The sequence below is a fragment of the Ornithorhynchus anatinus genome, chromosome 14, assembly GCF_004115215.2.
Source record: "Ornithorhynchus anatinus isolate Pmale09 chromosome 14, mOrnAna1.pri.v4, whole genome shotgun sequence".
Classification (NCBI taxonomy): Eukaryota; Metazoa; Chordata; class Mammalia; order Monotremata; family Ornithorhynchidae; genus Ornithorhynchus; species Ornithorhynchus anatinus.
This window is the reverse complement of record NC_041741.1, coordinates 14,270,462-14,291,389: the sequence shown is the minus strand read 5'-3', so window position 1 is coordinate 14,291,389 and position 20,928 is coordinate 14,270,462. Positions and strand designations below refer to the sequence as shown.

General features: G+C 43.3%; 1 protein-coding gene across 1 annotated transcript in view; it reads right to left on the bottom strand.

Moving 5' to 3' along the window:
* MIPOL1 (mirror-image polydactyly 1) overlaps nucleotides 1-20,928 on the bottom strand; it is a 163,002-nt gene that overhangs the window by 114,426 nt on the left and 27,648 nt on the right. The window contains exon 6 of the mRNA XM_029079299.2: nucleotides 340-447. Coding sequence (XP_028935132.1) covers nucleotides 340-447 — 108 coding nt within the window. The remainder of the gene's footprint in view (nucleotides 1-339; nucleotides 448-20,928) is intronic.

Here is a 20,928-nt window from a genome sequence, read left to right as displayed (position 1 = left end):
CACGTTCCCTGCCCGCTAGGTTAAAAGAGCAGTAGCTCGTGGGAAGAAACAAAATAAATCTAGCCGTGCAAGATACCACCACACTGTGCCATCCGTTCCGAGACTATGCTATTCAGAGTTGTTTTCATGCCCGCACACGCGCATGCACAAACACACACACACACAAAATAAAGTAATACCAGAACAGAAGGGTGCTGTATCTGTGTTTAAAGAAAGGGTTGTTGGCAAACACCACAGCTCACTTCTGCTGAAATGTACACAACTGATATATGCAGCCCAGAAAGCTGGCACCGGGGGCTTACAAACTTCATTTGCCTGCAAGAAGGATGGGAGATTTACCTTCAGAGCACGTTCTTGATTGTTTTCAGCAGTCAGATGTCTCATGTTGTTTGCCGAAGTCTGGTTCTGCTCTTTCAGACGATGAAGCTCCTGCTCCAGCCGTTTGCACTGCAACGAGGAAAGAATCCCATTAAGGAGAGGAGCGGTGGCACGCTTTTTTCCAACAGGACACATGGATTAATGGAAATAACACCATCCCAGGCTCCGAGAGGCAAGGTATTTCAGTAGTAGAAGGCCAAGGCGCTTTTTCCTTTGGTCGGGGAGATCGTGGGGAAGGAATCTTACACTCGTCTCACTTACCTCCATTTTAATCATTTGTCCCTCATCCAGCCCTTCCCACTTAAGCCTTAAAAGTCCACTGAAACTGGTACTCAGAAGGGCTAGAAAATCTGCGCAAAATGCTTCCGATTATTCCGTAATTAGCTGGCCCGTTAACCGCTGCAAAATTCAGTTGATTAAAAGCATCTACGCAGGTGACTTCGATGCCCTTTTCCCCCCCGTCAAACTGCGCAGGAACCGTGATTGAATCCCATCTTGCGCTACTAATTATTGCATAGGAACTAAAAGATATTTATCGTGTTGATACCTGATCTATCTCTTGATCATCATCTTCATCCACAGCCTTTAGTATGTATGCACAGCACTGTACTGAGCAGCTACTGTGGGCAGAGCCCTCTACTAGATGATTAGGAACACACAATAAAAGTAAAAGATCCGGTCCCCACAATCAAAGAATTTCCAAAGTAATGGGGGAAGGCAGTCATAAATTGCCAAAGAGATAGTAAGGAAAACAGTAAGAGCACAGCTGGAAAGGATAAAATCAAGAGTTTGTCATTCAGTGCATAAGCAATAAACATGTTTAGGGGACTGATAGGGTAGCATGATCAGTAAGATGGGGATTAGTGAAGGAAAGTTTCCCGGAGGAGGTGGCTTTTAAAGATGACTTTGAAAGTAAGGAGGTTTGGTGGATTTGAGAGGAGAGGGTTCCGTGGAAGCAGAAAGCTGGGAGCAATGGATTGGGCTCTGAAGTCACAGAATTTGGTCATCACAACAATAATCATCATAATGATGACTGTGGCATTTGTTAAGCACTTACTACGTGCCAAGGAGTGTCTTAAACACTGGAAAACATGCAGATAATCAGGTCCCACAGGGGGACTAACAGTCTAAATAGGAGGGAGAACAGGTCACGAATCCCCCTTTTGCCCATGGGGGAACTGAGGCGGAGAGAAGTTAGTGACGTGCCCAAGGTCACACAGCAGGTAAGTGGTAGAGCCCAGATTAGAACCCGGGGCCTCTGATTCCCAGACCTGTGCTCTTTCCACTCAGCCATGCTGCTTGCCTGGATCTTTTTAGATCGCAAGATCCTTGAGTGGAGAGACCAGGAATCCCAGAAGCTGACTATAATGCCTCTCATTCAGTGGGTCATCCGGGAATGCTTATGATTCACTGACTGATTACTTTTCTTCACCTGAATGTGAATTTCTAGTATCACCTCAGTAACATTCCTTTCTACAAGGTAAAACCTCAACTGATGCTTTGCTATCCTGAAAGCTTGACTTTGCAGACAATTTTTAAAAAAGTTCAAAAACTCTGAGCCTTCTATCCACCTCAGCCCCTCTTTAAGTTTTATGCCACTGATTCGGAGGATTTCCTTTGAAAGAACATGTGTTTTTATAAGTCTCTTCCAGCACTTGGGGACGCCAACATCTGCAAGCAAGAAACTGGACTTCCTTTAGAAAATATCTTTGGGATCCCATGGGGTGACGCTGACCAGGCACAATGGTGATGACAAGAAAACAAAGAAGCGGGTTTTAAAATGTTCATGCTGAAATCTTATTAAATAGTCTAAAGACAAAGAAAAAAAGCCTAGTTTATGCAAGTCCAGACTAGTCATTTTCGAAGGCTGCAGATAATGTCTTAAAAATAAAGTGAATGTTGTATTTACCATGCTATAGGGTACAGGTGCAAAGATCTCTAAATGTATTTGAAAATTAGGTTTCAAACTTTGGGTGGGGGGGTTGAAATGGCCTTGATTTTTAATCTTTTTTTTAGTTCATATTTTTCTAAATCTAACCTGTACCAACTTCAGATCTCTCATCAGTTGTCCACAGTGATTTGCTCTAATTGGAAAGGGAATTGGTAAAGAATAGCAAATTGGCATCTAGATCAAGGAGTCTTTTGAAGTAAAGGGTGTGATGAACCAGGTCACTGGTATTTAAGAAGCGAAGCTGAAAAATAATAGACATTAGCCCTGGGATCGTGGTTGTCAGGAGGCTATAGGAAGTGGTTTTGGAAGAAAATTTCAGCTTGGAAACCCCTTTTGAAACTGCTTGATTAATAATAATAATAACAATAATGATGATGATGGTATTTACTAACAGCATACTATAGTTCAAGCACTGTATTAAGCAGTAGGGTAGATACAAGATAATTAAGTGGGCTACAGTCCGTGTCCATCACCTGGCTCAGAGACTAAGACGGAGGGAGAACGGGTATTGAATCCCTATTGTACAGATGAGGGAAATGAGGCAAATAGAAGCTAAATGAGTGGCCCAAAATAACCCAGCGGGCAATCAATAAATCATATTCATTGAGCATTTACTGTAGGCAGAACACTTCACTAAGCGCTTGGGGGAGGGCAATACAACTAACTTGATAGACATGTTCCCCGTCCACAGCGAGCTTATAGCCTAGAGAGAGTGTAATCAATCCTTCGGTGACTTTTATTGAGCTCCAAATGTGAGCAGAGCCCTGTACTAAGCGTTTGGGAGAGCGCAATATAAATGAGTTGACAGACACATTCCCCGCCAACGAGCTGGCGGTCTAGGGAACGGCCTTACTCTCGAGAGGCAGATGGCGGCACCGAGTTTAGAACCCATATCTTCTGAGGTCCGGGCCCAGGCTCTTTCCGCTAGGCCACCTTGCTTCCCTGCCACCCCATCCTCTCACCCCTGGGCACTTCTAGTCAGCCAGGCAGACCCAGGACTCGAATTGAGTCGAATCGAATTTTACGATACCGCATCTGGCTGGGCGCCCTAATGGGAAAGGCATTGCCGTTACAGGAGGGCAACTAGGCCTGTGAAAAACATGGCGATCCTGAGGGATTCTCTAGAGTGGAATTTATTCTAATGGGATTTGACCTATTCGTAGAGCGGCAGGAAGGGAAGATTGAGCCTCCGCTACCCACGGTTCGGATTCAAGCAAATGCTTTTAATGAGAGAGAATATTGCTTTTCTGTCTATTAAACAGCATTTTAATAAAACCAATGTTATGTTTTTCAGTAAGGTGATATTAGAGATGAAATGAAAGGTCACTAGGGAGGAGGAAATGGTTCTTTCGATTCCCCTTTCTACCCGGTCTGGAGAGTGAAATGGTACTGTTCCATTGACCTGCAGACACTTGGGATCGTCTCCTTTAACAGTCCTAGCATGTGAATGCTGAACTTTTTTTTTTTTAAGGTATTTCTTAAATGCTTACTTATGTTCCAGGCACTGTACTCAATGCTGGGGTACCTAAAAGCTAATCAAGTTGGATAGAGTCCTTGTCCCACATGGGGCTCGCATTCTTAATCCCCATATGACAGATGAGGTAACTGAGGCCCAGAGAAGTGAAATGACTCTCCCCAGGTCACAGAGCAGACAAAAGGCAGAGCTGGGGTTAGAACCCAGGTTCCCTGACTACCAATCCCAGATTCTTTCCACAGTGCTTCATGCTGCACCAAGAATAATAATAATAATGATCATGTCGGTATTCGTTAAGCGCTTACTCTGTGCAGAGCGCTGTTCTAAGCACTGGAGTAGATACAGAGTAATCAGGTTGTCCCACGTGAGGCTCACAGTCTTCATCCCCATTTTCCAGATGAGGTCACTGAGGCACCGAGAAGTGAAGTGACTTGCCCAGAGTCACACAGCTGACCAGTGGCAGAGCCGGGATTCGAACCCAGGTCCTCCGACTCCCAAGCCCGGGCTCTTTCCACTGAGCCACGCTGCTTCTCCAAGAATGCTTTCCACTCCCACACCCATGTCTTTACCTGCAATTTCATCTGACTAAAGATACAGGGTTGGGTGGAAACGGGACAGAAAAGATAGTTCATCTGATTTTTTGCTCCAATCCATCGTTTCACTTTTCCTCTTGAAGATAACCCCAAAGGAATTATTCCCAACCAGAGATTCTTCAACAGAAAACACTCTCAGGTTTAAATAAACCTGGTCTTCCTTCCTTAACAGTTGACCCTTTCATCCTGAATGCACCCTTACTGCTTGAAAGGCAACTGTACTAAACACTGGGGTGGATACAAGAAAAGCAGCATGGCTCAGTGGAAAGAGGCCGGGCTTGGGAGGCCGGGGTCATGGATTCCAATCCCGGCTCTGCCACTTGTCAGCTGTGTGACTGTGGGCAAGTTACTTCACTTCTCTGTGCCTCAGTTACCTCATCTGTAAAATGGGGATGAAGACTGTGAGCCTCACGTCCTGATTACCCTGTATCTACCCCAGCGCTTAGAACGGTGCTCTGCACATAGTAAGCGCTTAACAAATACCAACATTATTATTATTATTATTATTATTATTATTAAAAGCAGTATGGCTCAGTGGAAGGAGCGCAGGCTTGGGAGTCCTTTTTCAGTTGATAGAAAAGTGCAAGAATGGGAATGAACGATTAGTCTATAGATTAGAACATTTCCATGAAAAGCACAATTTGTAATTAAGCATTCATAAACTTTAAAGACCTGGCAGCCACTTAATAAATATGCTGAAATGATTGTTTATATACTGCTCAGAAGTTTAAACCGATCAAGAACTCAGGAAGAAAAACTAGTTACGTGCCCAATCTCGAAATGATTCGGTACAAATAAAATGTGCTACTAATACGGGAAAGAGTTCATCGAATTACATTTTGCCACGGGACCTACGTATTTCACAAAACCATAATTTCTGAAGCCGACTGCATTGTTTTTATGTTCACTCCTTCTCCAGCCTAGCGGCACGGCTGGTGTGACCCAGTGGAGGATTGTAGCAATAAAGGAATTTGATACAGTGTTCTCTTTGGGTTCTTGCCTCCCTTGTGAAATGTACAAGTATGAATCAGGATTTTATTTTTTAACAATAATCCTCTGATAAAACTGAAAAGGAAGAATACCGATTGGATCTCATTGCCAAGTGAGGAAAAATAGAACACGGCTAAAAACCTTTCAGGGAGGAATGTTAAAGATCTTAGCCCAGTTTTCCTAGAATCAATCAATCTTATTTATTCAGTCAGTGAAATGTATTTAATAAGTGCAGAGCATTGTACTAAGTGCACGGGACGGTACAATAGAACGACAGGACGGTGAGCCCGGTATTGGGCAGGGATTGTCTCTGTTGCCGAATTGTACATTCCAGGCGCTCTGCACGTAGTAAGCACTCAATAAATACGATCGAATAGAACAGACACATTCCCTGCCCTCGATGAGCTTACAGTCTAGAGGGGGAAAGAGACATCAGATAAATTACAGGTAGGTACATGAGCGCGCTGGGGGTGGGAATGAAAAAAGGAAGCAAATCAGGGCAAGTGCTTACTGTGTGCAGAGCACTGTACTGAACGCTCGAGAGGGTGCAATACAACAGAGTTGGTAGACACGTTTCCTGCCCACAACGAGCTTACAGTCTGGAGGACTGATTGAAGAGCCGAAGCCATCATAGACACAGCATTCCCTTCAGGACTATTTATTTCACATCCTCTCTTTCAAAGAAGCTCCAGAGAGACAACAGAGCTTAGTGTTCTAAATGTTCTGCGGGCAGAGAGTGGGGGGAAAAGGAGTCTGGGGTAGCGGGAGGTGGGATGAGGCCTTGACTAGCTCCAGGGCCCTCCACGTTAAGAGTGCTAGAGAAGCCGAGGGGTCTAATGGAAAGAGCTCGGGCCTGGAAGTCAGAGGACCTGGGTTCTAATCCTGACTCGGCCCCTCATCTGCTGTGTGACTTTGGGCAAGTCCCTTAACTTCTGCGCCTCAGGTTCATCATCCGTAAAATGAGGATTAAACACCTCTGCTCCCTCCTCCTCAGACCGTGAATTGCTTACGGGACAGGGACTGACCTGATCCAACCTGATTCTCTGGGTTCTTCCCCAAGTGCTTCCTACAGTGCACTTGCAACAATTATTATTATGGAAGATATAAAATATAAGACTACTTTGTAATCAGAAGGTTCTAGGTCTTCTAGAACTTCATCTGCTAAGGAACTTTATAGCAAATGGAATTCAATTCAAGACAAAAATTCTAGAGTTACATGATAGATGGTGATAGGTGTCAGACTCACTCCCCATCTGTGTCTGCCTTTACATCGCGACCGATGACTTTCAACGTCATGGCCTAGTGGATAGACCGTGGGGCTGGGAACCAGAAGGTCCTGGGTCCTAATCCTGCTCTACCACTTGTCTGTTGGGTGATCCTGGGCAAGTCACGTCACATCTCTGTGCCTCAGTTACCTCATCTATAAGATGGGGATTAAGACTGGGAGCCCAAAGTGGGACAGGGACTATGCACCACCCGGTTAGTCTGTACCTATTCCAGGGCTTAATATAACGCATGGCACAGAGTAAGCGCTTAACAAATACCATTAAAAAAAATGGTTAGTACAACTGTTAGACCACAAGTATTTTCATTCTTTTGATCAGTCGCTTTCAGACATAGGGCTTTTCATTCTTTTTGTTCGGTTGTAACCTAGTAATGCTGAATCTTAGAATAAGCTGACATACAGGAAAACATAATTCTGTATACAATACTGTCCTAATGAGTTGGTTCTTAAGTAAGCATCAATGGATTTTCTCCAAACCCATAAACAAACAATTCTATAGCCTAAATGATAACTTGGCAGTTGCCGCATAAAAGGGACAAAGATGCTTCTTGTCCCATTTCAAAGGATGCAACATTAGATCAGGAAATGAATATTACTGTTCTCTGGGTGAACTGCTTCTATGCAGTTATTGTATTTACGTGATCACAGGTACTTCCTCCCAGTTTGCAGACTTTATTCGTCCGCCGTTATGACCGGTGGATTCCCAATAGAGCCGTCAGTTATTAGGTCCCTCCCTGCTCTTTAATTTTCTTGTAGTATAAGGTGTGATCCCCAAACTTCTTTAAATCCCAGCGGAATTAACACGTCTTCTGTGTGTCCGTGGGCAAGTCACTTAACTTCCGTGGGCTTCAGTTACTTCGTCTGTAAAATGGGGATTAAGAATATGAGCCCAGTGTGGGACAGGGACTGTGTCCAACTTGATTGGCTTATATCTACCCCAGTGCTTGGCACATAGTAAGCGCTTAACAAATACCATTATTATTAAAAGTTACAGGAGAATAAAAAAACTACAAACCAATGGAAGGAAAAAAATGTGCTCATTAGGCTGGACACAGAGTGTAATCAAAGAGTAAATTTTAGGAGCAATTGATTTTTAGGGATTAGCTACCCTGATCTTTTTCCATAGGTTTTATCAAAATAAATAATTCATCAATGCAAACTTTGCATATTTTTAAGTATTCTTGAAACTGCTTTCTAGATTGCTATATAATGACATATGGGTTTGTTGGGTGCTACAGAATCTGAAGAGCAACACTAATAATTGTAGCATTCATTAAGGACTTAGTTTGTATCGAGTACTGTTCTAAATTGTTGGGGTAGATCCAAGATGATCAGGATGGACACAGTCCCTGTCCCCTGTCAGATTAATTCAATCGTATTTATTGAGTGCTTAATGTGTGAAAAGCACTGTACTAAGTGCTTGGGAGAATATAATATACTTAAGCTGTGTGACTGTGGGCAAGTCACTTAACTTCTCTGTGCCTCAGTTCCCTCATCTGTAAAATGGGGATTAACTGTGAGTCTCACGTGGGACAATCTGATTACCTTGTATCTACCCCAGCGCTTAGAACGGTGCTCTGCACATAGTAAGCGCTTAACAAATACCAACATTATTAATCTGTATTGAGTACTGTTCTAAATTCTTGGGGTAGATCCCAGATAATCAGGTTGGACACAGTCCCTGTCCCTGTCAGATTCATTGAATCTCATTTATTGAGCGCTTATTGTGTGCAAAGCACTGTACTAAGCGCTTGGGAGAGTTCCATACAACAAAAAAACAGACAAATTCCTGCCCACAGCGAGCTCACTATCTAAAGGGGAAGATTAAGTAGGAGGGAGAGCAGGCATTGAATCCCCATTTTAGATGAGAAAACCCAGACACCGAGAAATTAAGTGAGTTGCCCAAGGTCCCAGAACCAGGATTAGAAATCAGGTCCAGTGACTCCCAACCCCATGCTCTTTCCATTAGACCACACTGCTTCTCCGGCTGCAAACAAGTCTGCTATATTGTACTCTCTCTCAAGAGCTTAGTCCAGTGCTCTGCACACAGTAAGCACAAAATAAAAGCCATTGATTGTTGTGAAAGAGCCTATGGATGGGAATTAAGACACAGATCCTGACCCCTAGAGAATCTCACAATCTATGAATCAAGGTAGGGGGATACGCATCGGGAACCCTGGATTATCTACGTAGACTCTAAGCTCGTTGTGAGCAGGGAACACGTCCACCGGTTCTGTTACAATGTCCTCTCCCAAGCGCTTAGTACAGAGCTCCAAACACTGATAGCGCTCGATAGATACCATTGATTGATTTACTGTAACTACTTCAGGCCACTGATGTGCCTTTGTGAGCCACCGTGCCCTGGGCAAATCAATTCCTCTTGGTGTCATAAATTTCTTGAAGTTCTACTAAGGCACTTTCCAACAGGCATACCTGTCTCTGGTATCTGGGTCTCAAGTTCCAGTTGCCGAACGTACACCGGGTAAAAGAAAAGGAAAAAGACCCAAATGATTAAAGCAAAACTAAGAAATTAAATAAATAACAAAAAAACAGACTTGTAGTTGGAAGTCTGTGACCAAGAGCCACCACCCTATTTCCTGGTTGTCTTCATATTTGCAAAGCACTTTGCCGTGGATGTGATTCGTGTTCCTTCCAGCAAATGAAAGAAATAAAAACCTGCCTACCTGCCTATGAAAAAAACCCCAAAACAAAAACTATGACACCCTTTCAAAAATAAAAGCACTTAATGGTTGTGGTTGTGGGCCGCAAATAGCATTCTGGCAATCAAATAAGTAATTCAAGAACCAAGATTTGATTATTTTTTGGAACAATGGGAGACTGAAATACGATTAATCGTCTGGCAAGATTTCTGCCCTATGGTGTTCAAGCACAGGTCAGAGGTTTCTTGAAAGAGCAGTTAGGTCCTGTGCTCCTCCAAGGTCTTGAGCAAGTCTCCGTTCTTAAGGTGGTTTTTTAGAACCAAAGGAATCTTAGAGACTAGAGGTAGATGGTCAAACGGATCTACCCACAAGATGGACGAATGGGCAAGATGCCAGGAGCCCGAAGGAGTCACCTAACTGCAACTCAGGTAGGCCTGTCATTGTTCACGTTCCACTAAGAAATGTCCACCTTCGCCTATCTGTCTGACCTCACTTAGATCAAGACTATTTGTCAGTCAATGGAATTTATTTAGTGTTTACTGTGTGCAGAGCACTGAACTAAGCACTTGGGAGAATACGATATAAAATATAACAGACATATTCCCAGCCCACATTGAGCTTACAGTCTAGAGGGGGAAACAGACATTGATATAAATAAATTGATTACATATATGGACGTTTGCGATATCGGTACAGGCTGCACTATAGGACTATAATGATTATATTCAGGTTGGTTTGCAGGACACATCATCTATTCTACACATCATCTATTCTCCTTCCAAAAGGGAAGGAAATCAAAACTTCTTTATTAACATACCCAGTTGTCATATTATTATATCGAACTCTTCCAAGTGCTTCGCACGGTGCTCTCCACACAGTAACCAATCAATAAGTACAATGGACTGATTTGCTCCTAGGTGTATAACTGTGTAAGAGTGACTGTAAATGTGTATAAGAAGGAAAGGAGGAAGAAGAAAACAGAATAGAAAATAAGAATTAGAAAGACGGTGATGAATTGGGTTTGGTTTTTTGGTTTGTTTTTTGACTCATAATCCCAACTCTGCTTACTTGGGACTCTTGACCCCTACGGTCCCTTTTGGAGCAGACTGCAAGAGTCAGTTGTGTAAAGCAAGGGAAACTTTTGATCCTGGGTTGCCTTATTCTAATGGATAGACGCTTGCCTTTCCGGAGTGATGGTGTCTATTGCTTAACATTAACACTGCACAGAAGTAAGTGCACACAACACACAGCAGTCCAAGGGCCATGTTTCTGCATCATCGAGAAAATCTACTTAAATTCATCAACTAGCTCTTGGAAATCCATTCCTCCTGAGTGATATATTTTTGCACCCACACCGTTTTATTATTATTCTGACAAACATCGGTCTACCTGGCCAATTTTAGAACCACCTTCTGGTGCCATAGAGCTGGATAACAGAATACTTAGAACTGTGTTCCCCCGCTTAGAAGAGTGCTTCTAAGTGCTTCATTCAATTGTATTTATTGAGCGCTTACTATGTGCAGAGCACTGTACTAAGCGCTTGGAAAGTACAATTGGGTAAGCGCTTAACAACTACCATCATTACTATTATTAGACTTTGAACCCCAAATCACTTTTAAGCTGGGCTTTTCAAGATCCCGGGAAGTCATGTGTAATAGAGGTGTTGTTACTTCCTTTAGGTTTCATATGGTTATGAAGAAATTCACCAATACCTGCTTACAAGAAGCTACTCTAAGATTGCAGTTTGCAAAGATATTTGTTGAATAGGGCACCTAAGCAACCCCGATTCGAAGATTAGCCTTGGTTTGGATTTATTTTTTTCCTCATACCTATGTGATCATTTCAACCTTAGTGAGTATCGAGACGGACCGAGTATTATTTGCTGTGTGTTAATATACGCCTTAGGGATTTCTTCTAGGGAAGGTTGATTCTGAATCAGGCTACCAATAATAATACAAACCATTCTTTTCTTGTTTCAGTCTAAGGTTTTGACATTAAATATTTAAATTAATTCTAGAAAGTGGTTTGGGAGCCTGATCTGGGTGAGCCTAGAGCTTAGCACTGTGATAGATGAGTCAAGTAGCAATTAATCAAACAAACCTGTATGGAAATTTGTCAGCACTACAACAAAGCCTTTTTTGAAAGAGGGTAAGGGTCCTTATATATTGAATTGAGGATGAGTGGTCCATTTTCAAATCTACTAGACCTTAGGGTCCTAATTTCAAATATCATATTTTTGTTTTGGCCTGATATATGTTTGTGCAAGTAGAGTAGGGGATTTTGCCAGTGATTCGCTGATAGAAATTCACATTTCAGGAGAGAATTGAGTGGGAAGGATGACTGTTTCATAAATCCACACTAAGGAAATTTCGGAAAGGTGTCAACTGAGTTTCTCATTTCCCCTTTTTAAGGATTAGGTATTAAGGACAGTAATCCCTCTGTGGGCAGGGAACGTGTCCACTACTCTGTTATACTGTACTCTCCCGAGCGCTGAGTACTGTGCTTTGCTCAATGAATACCATCGATGATTAAGGTTGACGTTTCCCTCAAATCCAGGAGGATCATTCTATAAGGGTTTGACGTTATGCCACCCGGATGGTTAGGGAGCTGCCTTGTTGGAATGACCGCATCACTACTCAGATTTGGGATCACATCGAGCAATCTTCACTGAGAAGCAGCGTGGCTCAGCGGAAAGAGCACGGGCTTTGGAGTCAGAGGTCATGGGTTCGAATCCCGGCTCGGCCACTTGTCAGCTGAGTTTGGGCAAGTCACTTAACTTCTCGGTGCCTCAGTTCCCTCATCTGTAAAATGGGGATTAAGACTGTGAGCCCCAAGTGGGACAACCTGATTCCCCTGTGTCTACCCCAGCGCTTAGAACATTGCTCGGCACATAGTATGCGCTTAACAAATACCAACATTATTATTCATTCCAGCTCTTGAAACCACTCAAACCTGCAAATACACAAACATCGGCAACTGTTCATAAAGTACCTGGGCCACAGGTACGGCCGGCGTGTTTCTCTTTGACATAATTCTGTCAAACCGAACTCTCCCAAATAATTGGTACGGTGTTCTGCACACAGTAAGTGCACAATAAACACCACTGATTGATTAATAAACAGAAGATGGCATTGATGGTTCAAATTGCTACATGGGACACCTGCTGAATCGGAATAAACCAATCCTACGAGGTTGTCCAATCTCTCAACATGTCAGCGGCGATGCCAATTTCCCGAGGCACTATTTGAAAGTTGGGGCAAACAGCCATCTCTCGGATGGTCTTTGTTTGGGAATGATAATAGACTGACTGGAGGAGCAGCATGGATTTCTGCAAAGGGCACAGATCTGCAAGTCAGAGGACCTGGGTGCTAATCCCGGGTCTAACACTTGCCTGCAATTATGGCCCCTCTAGACTGTAAACTCACTGTGGGCAGAGAGCGTGTCTATCCGTTATATTGTAGTCTCCCAAGTTCTTACTACACTGCTCTGTAAGCTCTCAATAAATTCGATTGACTGATTGAACTTCTCTGTGCCTCAGTTTCCTCACCCGTAAAATGGGGATTATATAGCCATTCTTCCTCCCTCTTAGGCTGTGAGCCCCACGTGGGGCGGGGACTACGTCCAATCTGCTTCTCTTGTATCTCCCCCAGGGTTCAGTGTAGTGCTTGGCACACAGAGAGAGCTCACTGTGGGCAGGGAATGTGTCTGTTTATTGTTGTTCTATACTCTCCCAAGTGCTTAGTTCAGTGCTCTGCACACAGTAAGTGCTCATTAAATAGGATTGAATGAGTGAACAAAAGCCACATTAATTACTACTAGTAATTACTATTAAAGGCCAATTTGAGGTGAGATAACTTAAAGAATATGCATGGAGTTTTCCCAAAGAGGGCATTTGTTTCGTGGCAACCTATTGTATTTCATCTCGCAGTTTCCTCAAAGCAACTCTAAGGAATCGGGCAGTAACTCTTTTAAACTACACCATTTCCCTTTTCTGTCATTTATTTTCACGTTTATCTCCCCGACTAAATTATAAATTCTCTGAGAGCAGAGATCCTGTCTACAAACGTTATGCTATTTCATTTACCCAAGTGCTTAGCGCAGTGCTCTGCACACATTAAGCAATCAATAAATATGATTGATTGATTGATTGAAGGATTACTGTAGTGACTGTGACCAAGTACTTCGACTGGAATCTCCCCAAAGTGGCTAACGGATACTCAACAGTGTATCATCAACGGTGATATTTATGGAGGACTTATTACATGCAGAGTATTGTTCTAAGCACTCGAGATTGCTTCTTCTGGCTCAAGTCCTCTTCGGTATTTTGACTTTACTAGAGAGGGAAGTGTTCTATAAATGGAGGGTAAGGAAATACATCCATTAGAAGTCTAAAAATCCCAGAGAGAACAGCTGAAAACATTTGTGAAGAGGGAACACGGAGAAAGTAAACTTGATCATCTTAGCTGAACGCTGAACTCAAATATCTGAAATCCATCCAGAAACCGGACTTTGGTTTCCAGGTGCACTGATGTGTTTGCCTCCTGCAGTGCTTGTTGTTGGTTGCAAATCCGCCTTTCGGTCTCCTGATTTTCCCGAAGCCTCGGCTCAAGGACAGCAATCCCTCTCCTGATCGCCCCATGCCCGAGGGATCTTACTGCCGCTGCTTATGCAGTGTTTGAAACTGAACCCGTAACAACACTGAAATGACTAGGCAGAAGGTTCTAGAAGTAGGTTGACTAGTTGATTCCTCGAAGTGCTACGATATTCCATCTGCTTACTGACTACCAAATTATTTATGAAAATGCCATGCATGGTCACTATCATAAAGGGATCAACTAGGACTATTCATTTGCTGCAGAAGATCCATCGGGCAGTTCATTTAAATACCACAATTATTAAGTCATGAGAGTGAAATGTTTTTGTTTTAATGAGATGTTCATCCATCCCCTTGATTCTATTTATTGCTATTGTTCTTGTCCGTCCGTCTCCCCCGATTAGACTGTGAACCCGCCAAAGGGCAGGGACTGTCTCTATCTGTTATCGATTTGTGCATTCCAAGCGCTTAGTACAGTGCTCTGCACATAGTAAGCGCTCAATAAATACTATTGAATGAATGAATGAAGAATTTATCAATTCCTTTTCATTTCTGACTGCCTGGTCAGAACTACAACTTATGCAGGTTCAACCACCATATATTGCTATCCTTCGTTGGCCAGTCTTAAAACGGAAATGAGTTCAAACTCCAACTGCAAACTCTTACTGCAAACTCTTTCTAATGATGACAAACGGGAGTCGGAGGTCATGGGTTCGAATCCCGACTCTGCCACTTGTCAGCTCTGTGACCGTGGGCAAGTCACTTAACTTCTCTGTGCCTCAGTTACCTCATCTGGAAAATGGGGATTAACTGTGAGTCTCACGGGGGACAACCTGATGACCCTGTATCTACTCCAGCGCTTAGAACAATGCTCTGCACTTAGTAAACGCTTAACAGATACCAACATTATAGAGAAGCAGCGTGGCTCAGTGGAAAGAGTATGGGCTTGGGAGTCAGAGATCATGGGTTCGAATCCCAGCTCTGCCAGCTGTGTGACTATGGGCAAGTCACTTAACTTCTCTGTGCCTCAGTTACCTCATCTGTAAAAAGGGGATTAAGACTGTGAACCTCACGTGGGACAACCTGATTGTCCTGTATCTACCCTAGCGCTTAGAACAGTGCTCGGCACATAGTAAGCGCTTAACAAATACCAACATTATTATACGGAAGCCATTTTTCTAACATGGAAGCTATCTTTCTAAATCAAAGGAAATAGTAGCAGATTACTGAATGAATCATTTATGCCAGTGAGCTATTTAAATAACTATTTTTCCCCATGAGGTGGTTTTCTACAGTCTGCCCATAGAGCATTTTAACTATGCAGTATTCTCTCTTTAAAAAGTTAGTGCTGCCTTCCATGGTTTCTTGTACATTCAGTTCCATGATCTTAGGGAATTAGGGAAAGTTCTTCTCATAGCGCAAACCTGTTCCAATACTTATTGAAGCACTGGGGCCTGTTGGAAAGAGTAAGGGTATGGGAGTCAGAGGAGCTGGGTTCTAATCCAGTCTTCGTCACTTACTGCCATAGGACGTAGGCAAGTCACTTAACTTCTCTGTGCCTCATTTACCTCATCTGCGAAGTGGGAATTCAATCCCTGTTCTCCCTCCTACTTACACTGTGAGCCCCGTGTGGGACCTGATGAACTTGTATCTTGCGGATCGGGTTGTAATAGGAAATCAGCGAGGTAGGATAGAGGGGACAAGCCGACCGAATGCTTAAAAGCCGACGGTAAGGAGTTTCTGTTTGATGAGGAGTTGGATGGGCTAACAATGGCCGGAGGTTTCTAAGGAGTGGGGACATGCGGACTGAATGTGTTTTAGAAAAATGATCGGGCAGCCAAAGGAAACAAAACCTGTAGTGGGGAGAGACAGGAATTGAGACAAGAAACTGAAGCACAGCTAAAGGTCTTGCCCAAGGTCACACTGCAGGAGCTCAGTACAGTGCTTTGCACACAGTAAGCACTGAATAAATACAACTGAATGAAGAAGCCTGGCAGAAGTGGGAGCCCTGTGCTCGGGAGATGGACTTTAATAGAAATAAATAAATGACAGATACGTACCTAAGTGCTGGGGGGCTGGGGGTGGTGGGGAACAAAGGGAGCAAGTCAGGGTGATACAGAAGGGAGTGGGAGAAGAGGAAAGGGGGGCTTAGTCAGGGAAGGCTTCCTGAAGGAGATGGGCCTTCACTAAGAATTTGAAGTGGGGTAGAGTCATTGTCTGTCAGATTTGGGGAGGGAGGGCATTCCGGCTCAGAGGCGGGACGTGGGCGAGGAGTCGGCGGGGAGATACGAAGCCTTGCTGCTTCTCACAACAGATACCCACAGACACGCACCCACACGTGTACAACTATACACACACACACAGACACACACCCCAGAGGCACATGCCCTGTGTACACACACACCCCTCCCCACACCCACACACACCTCTTCAGTCATTCAATCATTCAATCTTATTCATCGAGCGCAGTGTGCAGGGCACTGCACTAAGCACTTGGGAGAGTGCAATATAACAACAAACAGACAAATTCCCTGCCCACAGGAGCTTAAAGTCTTGAGGGGGAGACAGTCATTCATATAAATCAACGAAAACCTGGGTGATGTTGAAGGGTGCTTAGTCTTCCACCTGAACGGCCCATTAGCGGTCACGACATTGATTAGCGGGGGTTCACCTTGCAGTTTTTTCTCCCAGAAGCCCCAACGAGCATCTCCGGCTCCTCCAGGGAGTGGAGTTTGGACTACCTTCTTTCCACTGGAGTTGCCTCACAGACAGGCAGAATCTGGGCAAAGTCCTCTCCTTGGCGCTAAAGAAACAACATCCCCGTCTGCGAGGAGCTTAAAACGCTCACTGCATTGCACTTCCTCACAAGCTTAGTCTAGTGCTCTGCACACAGTAAGCACTCAAGAAATACTATTGATCGATTAATTGATTAGCAAACTCCTCTGCTTGATCCATTGAGGAATCGGCCATTGTCAACATCATCATTGCCACTTCAGACATTTAATTAGCACTTGCAGCATACTGGGAAACCTTTTCTTGGGCACTGGGGAAGATTATACAGGTTACATAAATACACAGTCCCAAAAGGAACTCATATCCTACAGGAAGGGAGATGAGACAGAGAGAAATATTGGGAAAGAATCATAACTAAAAAAAAAAAATCAGAAAAAAGTGGGGAAGAAAGCAGTGCTTTAGAACATTACCAAGGTGGTGAAGGCAATATATTTCCCTATCAATCTCTAGATTTACTGGATTGAGTTAGGTGGAAATTGGGACCAACAGACACAGAGAAATAGGGAGGAGGGAAGAATTTTTCAGCTTCTTTTCCACTATTAGGAAAACTTGCTTTCCTGGGTTTCCATGACTGAGAAGGAGAAAATAACAGTAATAATAATAATGGTGTTTGTTAAATGCTTACTATGCACCAAGCACTACTCTAAGCGCTGGGGTAGATACAAGGTAATCAGGTTGTCCCATGTGGGGCTCACAGTCTTAATCCCCATTTTACAGATGAGATAACTGAAATACAGAGAAGTTAAGTGACTTGTCCAGAGTCACCCAGCTGACAAGTGGAAGAGCTGGGATTAGAACTCACAACCTCTGACTCCCAAGCCCATGCTCTTTCCACTGAGTAACTCAGCTTCCCAAAAGTAGGTAATTGGCTCAGACAGGAATGGAAGGAGGAGTTTTGGGAAGCCAAATTCCCATAAAGCAGACTGAAAAAATGCAATTTCATCCTTTCCTGAAAGGTGGAGGCTTCTGGTATTAGGGAGAAAAACAACAATCTTTTGACTCTGTGGGAGCAGAAGTGCCTGGAATAAAAAGAGAGATCTGCAGAGAATTTTCGGGGCCTCCAGAAGGGGAGATTGACAACAACTGGAACAATCTAAAGTAAGGAAATGCCACAATAAAAGATCATCATCAATGGTATTTATTAAGCACTTTCTGTGTGTAGAGCCTTGCAGTGGATTTTGGTTCTCCAGTCAACAGTTTGGGGAAAAAAATTTTCCAATGATCTCCCAGAAAGCAAGAATTTCTCACACAGACTGAAAAAATTCCTGTTGCTGTTCCCCGGTTATAGAGCAAAAGCCAGGTCTCTAAGGGAGAGGCTATGAGGAATAGGAATAGATTTGGCAGATTCCAAGGCAAAGAATCATTAGGAAATCTTCCATGCTTAGAACAGATGCAATTTTAGAAACAAGCTAAAACAGCCCTGCCCTTCCCAACTGGCAAGGTGTTTGCTCAAAAAGGTCAATGTAAAACGGAATATATTACAAGAAAATGATTTCTCTATCCTGTTATCAGTTACTACCTCCCATTGTTTTCTCAGCAAAGAGTAGTCATTAAAATAGTGTCATGGTAGACCACAACATTTGTTTACTAACAGAGCAATCTGAATGGCGGGTTTACCTTTTATTGCCATAAAGTAGGGGCGTGGTGAGCAATATCTATCCACGCTGTGTTTGTTTATCTTTCTTCATTGGGAAAATATAGGCTAAAGGAAATATCAAATATTTGAGTTTATACCATTATATTTGTTTTCGCGCACACAGAAAGTAGTTTGAATGTTTGCTCAGAAACCTAATGAATGTTCCAGGATTACTTCCACTTGCATAGCCCAAAACTTGTGAAAACAGTGGCCAACTCATTGCAAAAATGTGCCACGACTATTTAAGATGCCCGCGAACAAACACTTGGCATTTAGCATAAAAGCTCCTCCCAAGTGCTTCGGAGAGTAGAAAATAACAGAGTTGGTAGACACATTACCTGCCCACGGTGAGTTTACGGCCTCGACGGAATTTTGTCAATGGCCCCGGTGGCAATGCCCCCTGTTAAAATGCCTCCTGAATCCTAGACCAGAGTGGTTTCCAGGAAGTAACATCAATCAACCCATCAAAGGTATTTATTAAGCACTTACTATGTGTACAGCCCTGTGAGAGTATAATACAACAGAATGGGAAGGCACGTTCCCCTGTCTACAATGAGCTTACAATCATTCATTCAATCGTACTTATTGAATGCTTATGTGTGCAGAGAACTGTACTAAGTGCTTGGCACTAAACTAAGCGCTTGACAGTCGAGGGGGGGAGACAGACCCTAATAAAAATGAATAATTTAAGGTTATGTACATTAGTGCTGTGGTGCTGAGGGTGGCGGGACTACCAAATGTCCAAAGGCAAATAGCACGGGACTGGAAGTTGGAAGACCTAGGACCACCTCTGCTATATCGTGCTTTCCCAAGTGTACAGTATCCTGCACACAGTATGTGCTCAATAAATACCACCGATTGATTGAATTCAAAGACTTTTCACTGGCCAGTGGTGTAACCTTGAACAAATCACTTAACCGGCCTGTGCTTCCAGCTTTTCAACCTGTAAAATGGGGTTACGATTCCTAATCTTCTGACCTCTTAAATGTGAACTCTAGGCAGATAGAAACCACGCTTAATCTGATTATTTTGTAACCACACCACAATGGATACATCGTTTTCCTCCAAAAACGTTCAAGCCACATTCCCCCTCTATTTAAGAACCTCTGTTGGTTGCCCCTCCACCTCCACACCAAAAAGAAACTCCTCATCATTGGCTTTAAAGCACTCAATCCCCTTGTCCCACCTACCTCATCTTGCTACTTTCCTAGTACAACCCAGCCCGCACACGTTACTCCTCTAATGCTAACCTTCTCAGTTGCCGACCTCTTGCCCACATCCTGCCTCTGGCCTGGAACCGCCTCCCTCCTCATATGCGACAATCACTATCCCCCTCTTCAAAACCTTATTGAAGGTACATCTCCTCCAAGAGACCTTCCCAGGCTAAGCCCGCCTTTCTTCTTCTCCCACATCCTTCTGTGGCACCCTGATTTGCTCCCTTTATCCATCCCTCCTCCTGGCCCCACAGCACTTAAGTATATGATCTGCAATTTATTTATTTCTATTAACGTCTCTCTTCCCCTCAAGACCGTAAACTCATTTTGGGCAGGGAATGTGTCTGTTTACTGTTGCCGGTTTCCATCCCAGTGCTTAGTACAATGCCTGGCACATAGTAAGCACTTAACAAATACCATAAGTATTATTATTTTTTTCACTTGAATTGTATTTACCCAAACTCTTATTGGGATGCTCTGCATATAGTATCGATCAATCAATGATATTGATTTAGTGTTTACTTCATGCAGTATACTGAACCAAGAGCTTGGGAGAGTCCAGAACAAGAGTTGGAACCCATGAACCCTGCCCAAAAGGAGTTCACATAATAGATGCTCGATATAAACTGTTGATTTAATCCCCAGGAAGATAGGGTATCAGTCTTTAAAAATACAAATGGAAGCACAGTTACATTGCACTGGAACTATTCTCACTGTAGTTCTGTTGCCCAGGCTGTTTGAGAGCTCCGAATAGGTGTCAGCTGCCAAAGTAAATGTGAAATGGTACATTTTACTTGAAGAAGGTGAAAGAAATACTTACATGACTCAATGACACCCAGTAAGAAGCCATTTAATAGCCTCCAAATAAACAAGGAAATAATCCGACACTCTGGAGGTGATGAGAAATCGTATAGGGTGACTGGGGGACTGTTAGCAGAGACCAGGATTTAGTTAAGGTGTTACCAAAATATCAGAGAAAAAGGCATTGAGGAGTATGTGTGTGGAGGGTTGGGGGTGGGGGTGAGGGAAGGAAGGAAATGAATAGAGGAAAATAAAGGAAGAAATGAAGAAAATTAAACAATCATGCACTAATTGAGCAATAATCTCTCAGCAGTGCAGGCGTTTAGAGAGTGTCCAAATCATAAAATGATATCTGGTCCTAGATCAGGAGTGATTTAACGAGAACATTATTTAAGGACTCAGATGCTTTTCTGCAAAAGATTACAATTTCCTCCTAGGTGCCTTCCTCCGTTTAATCCTTTTGCTCTTTCTTGAAGCCCAACATGGCTCCTTTCAATCATCAGGGAAGGAACAGAAGACTTTAAATAATAATTGAAAATGAAGAGCAAAGGTCTTTTGC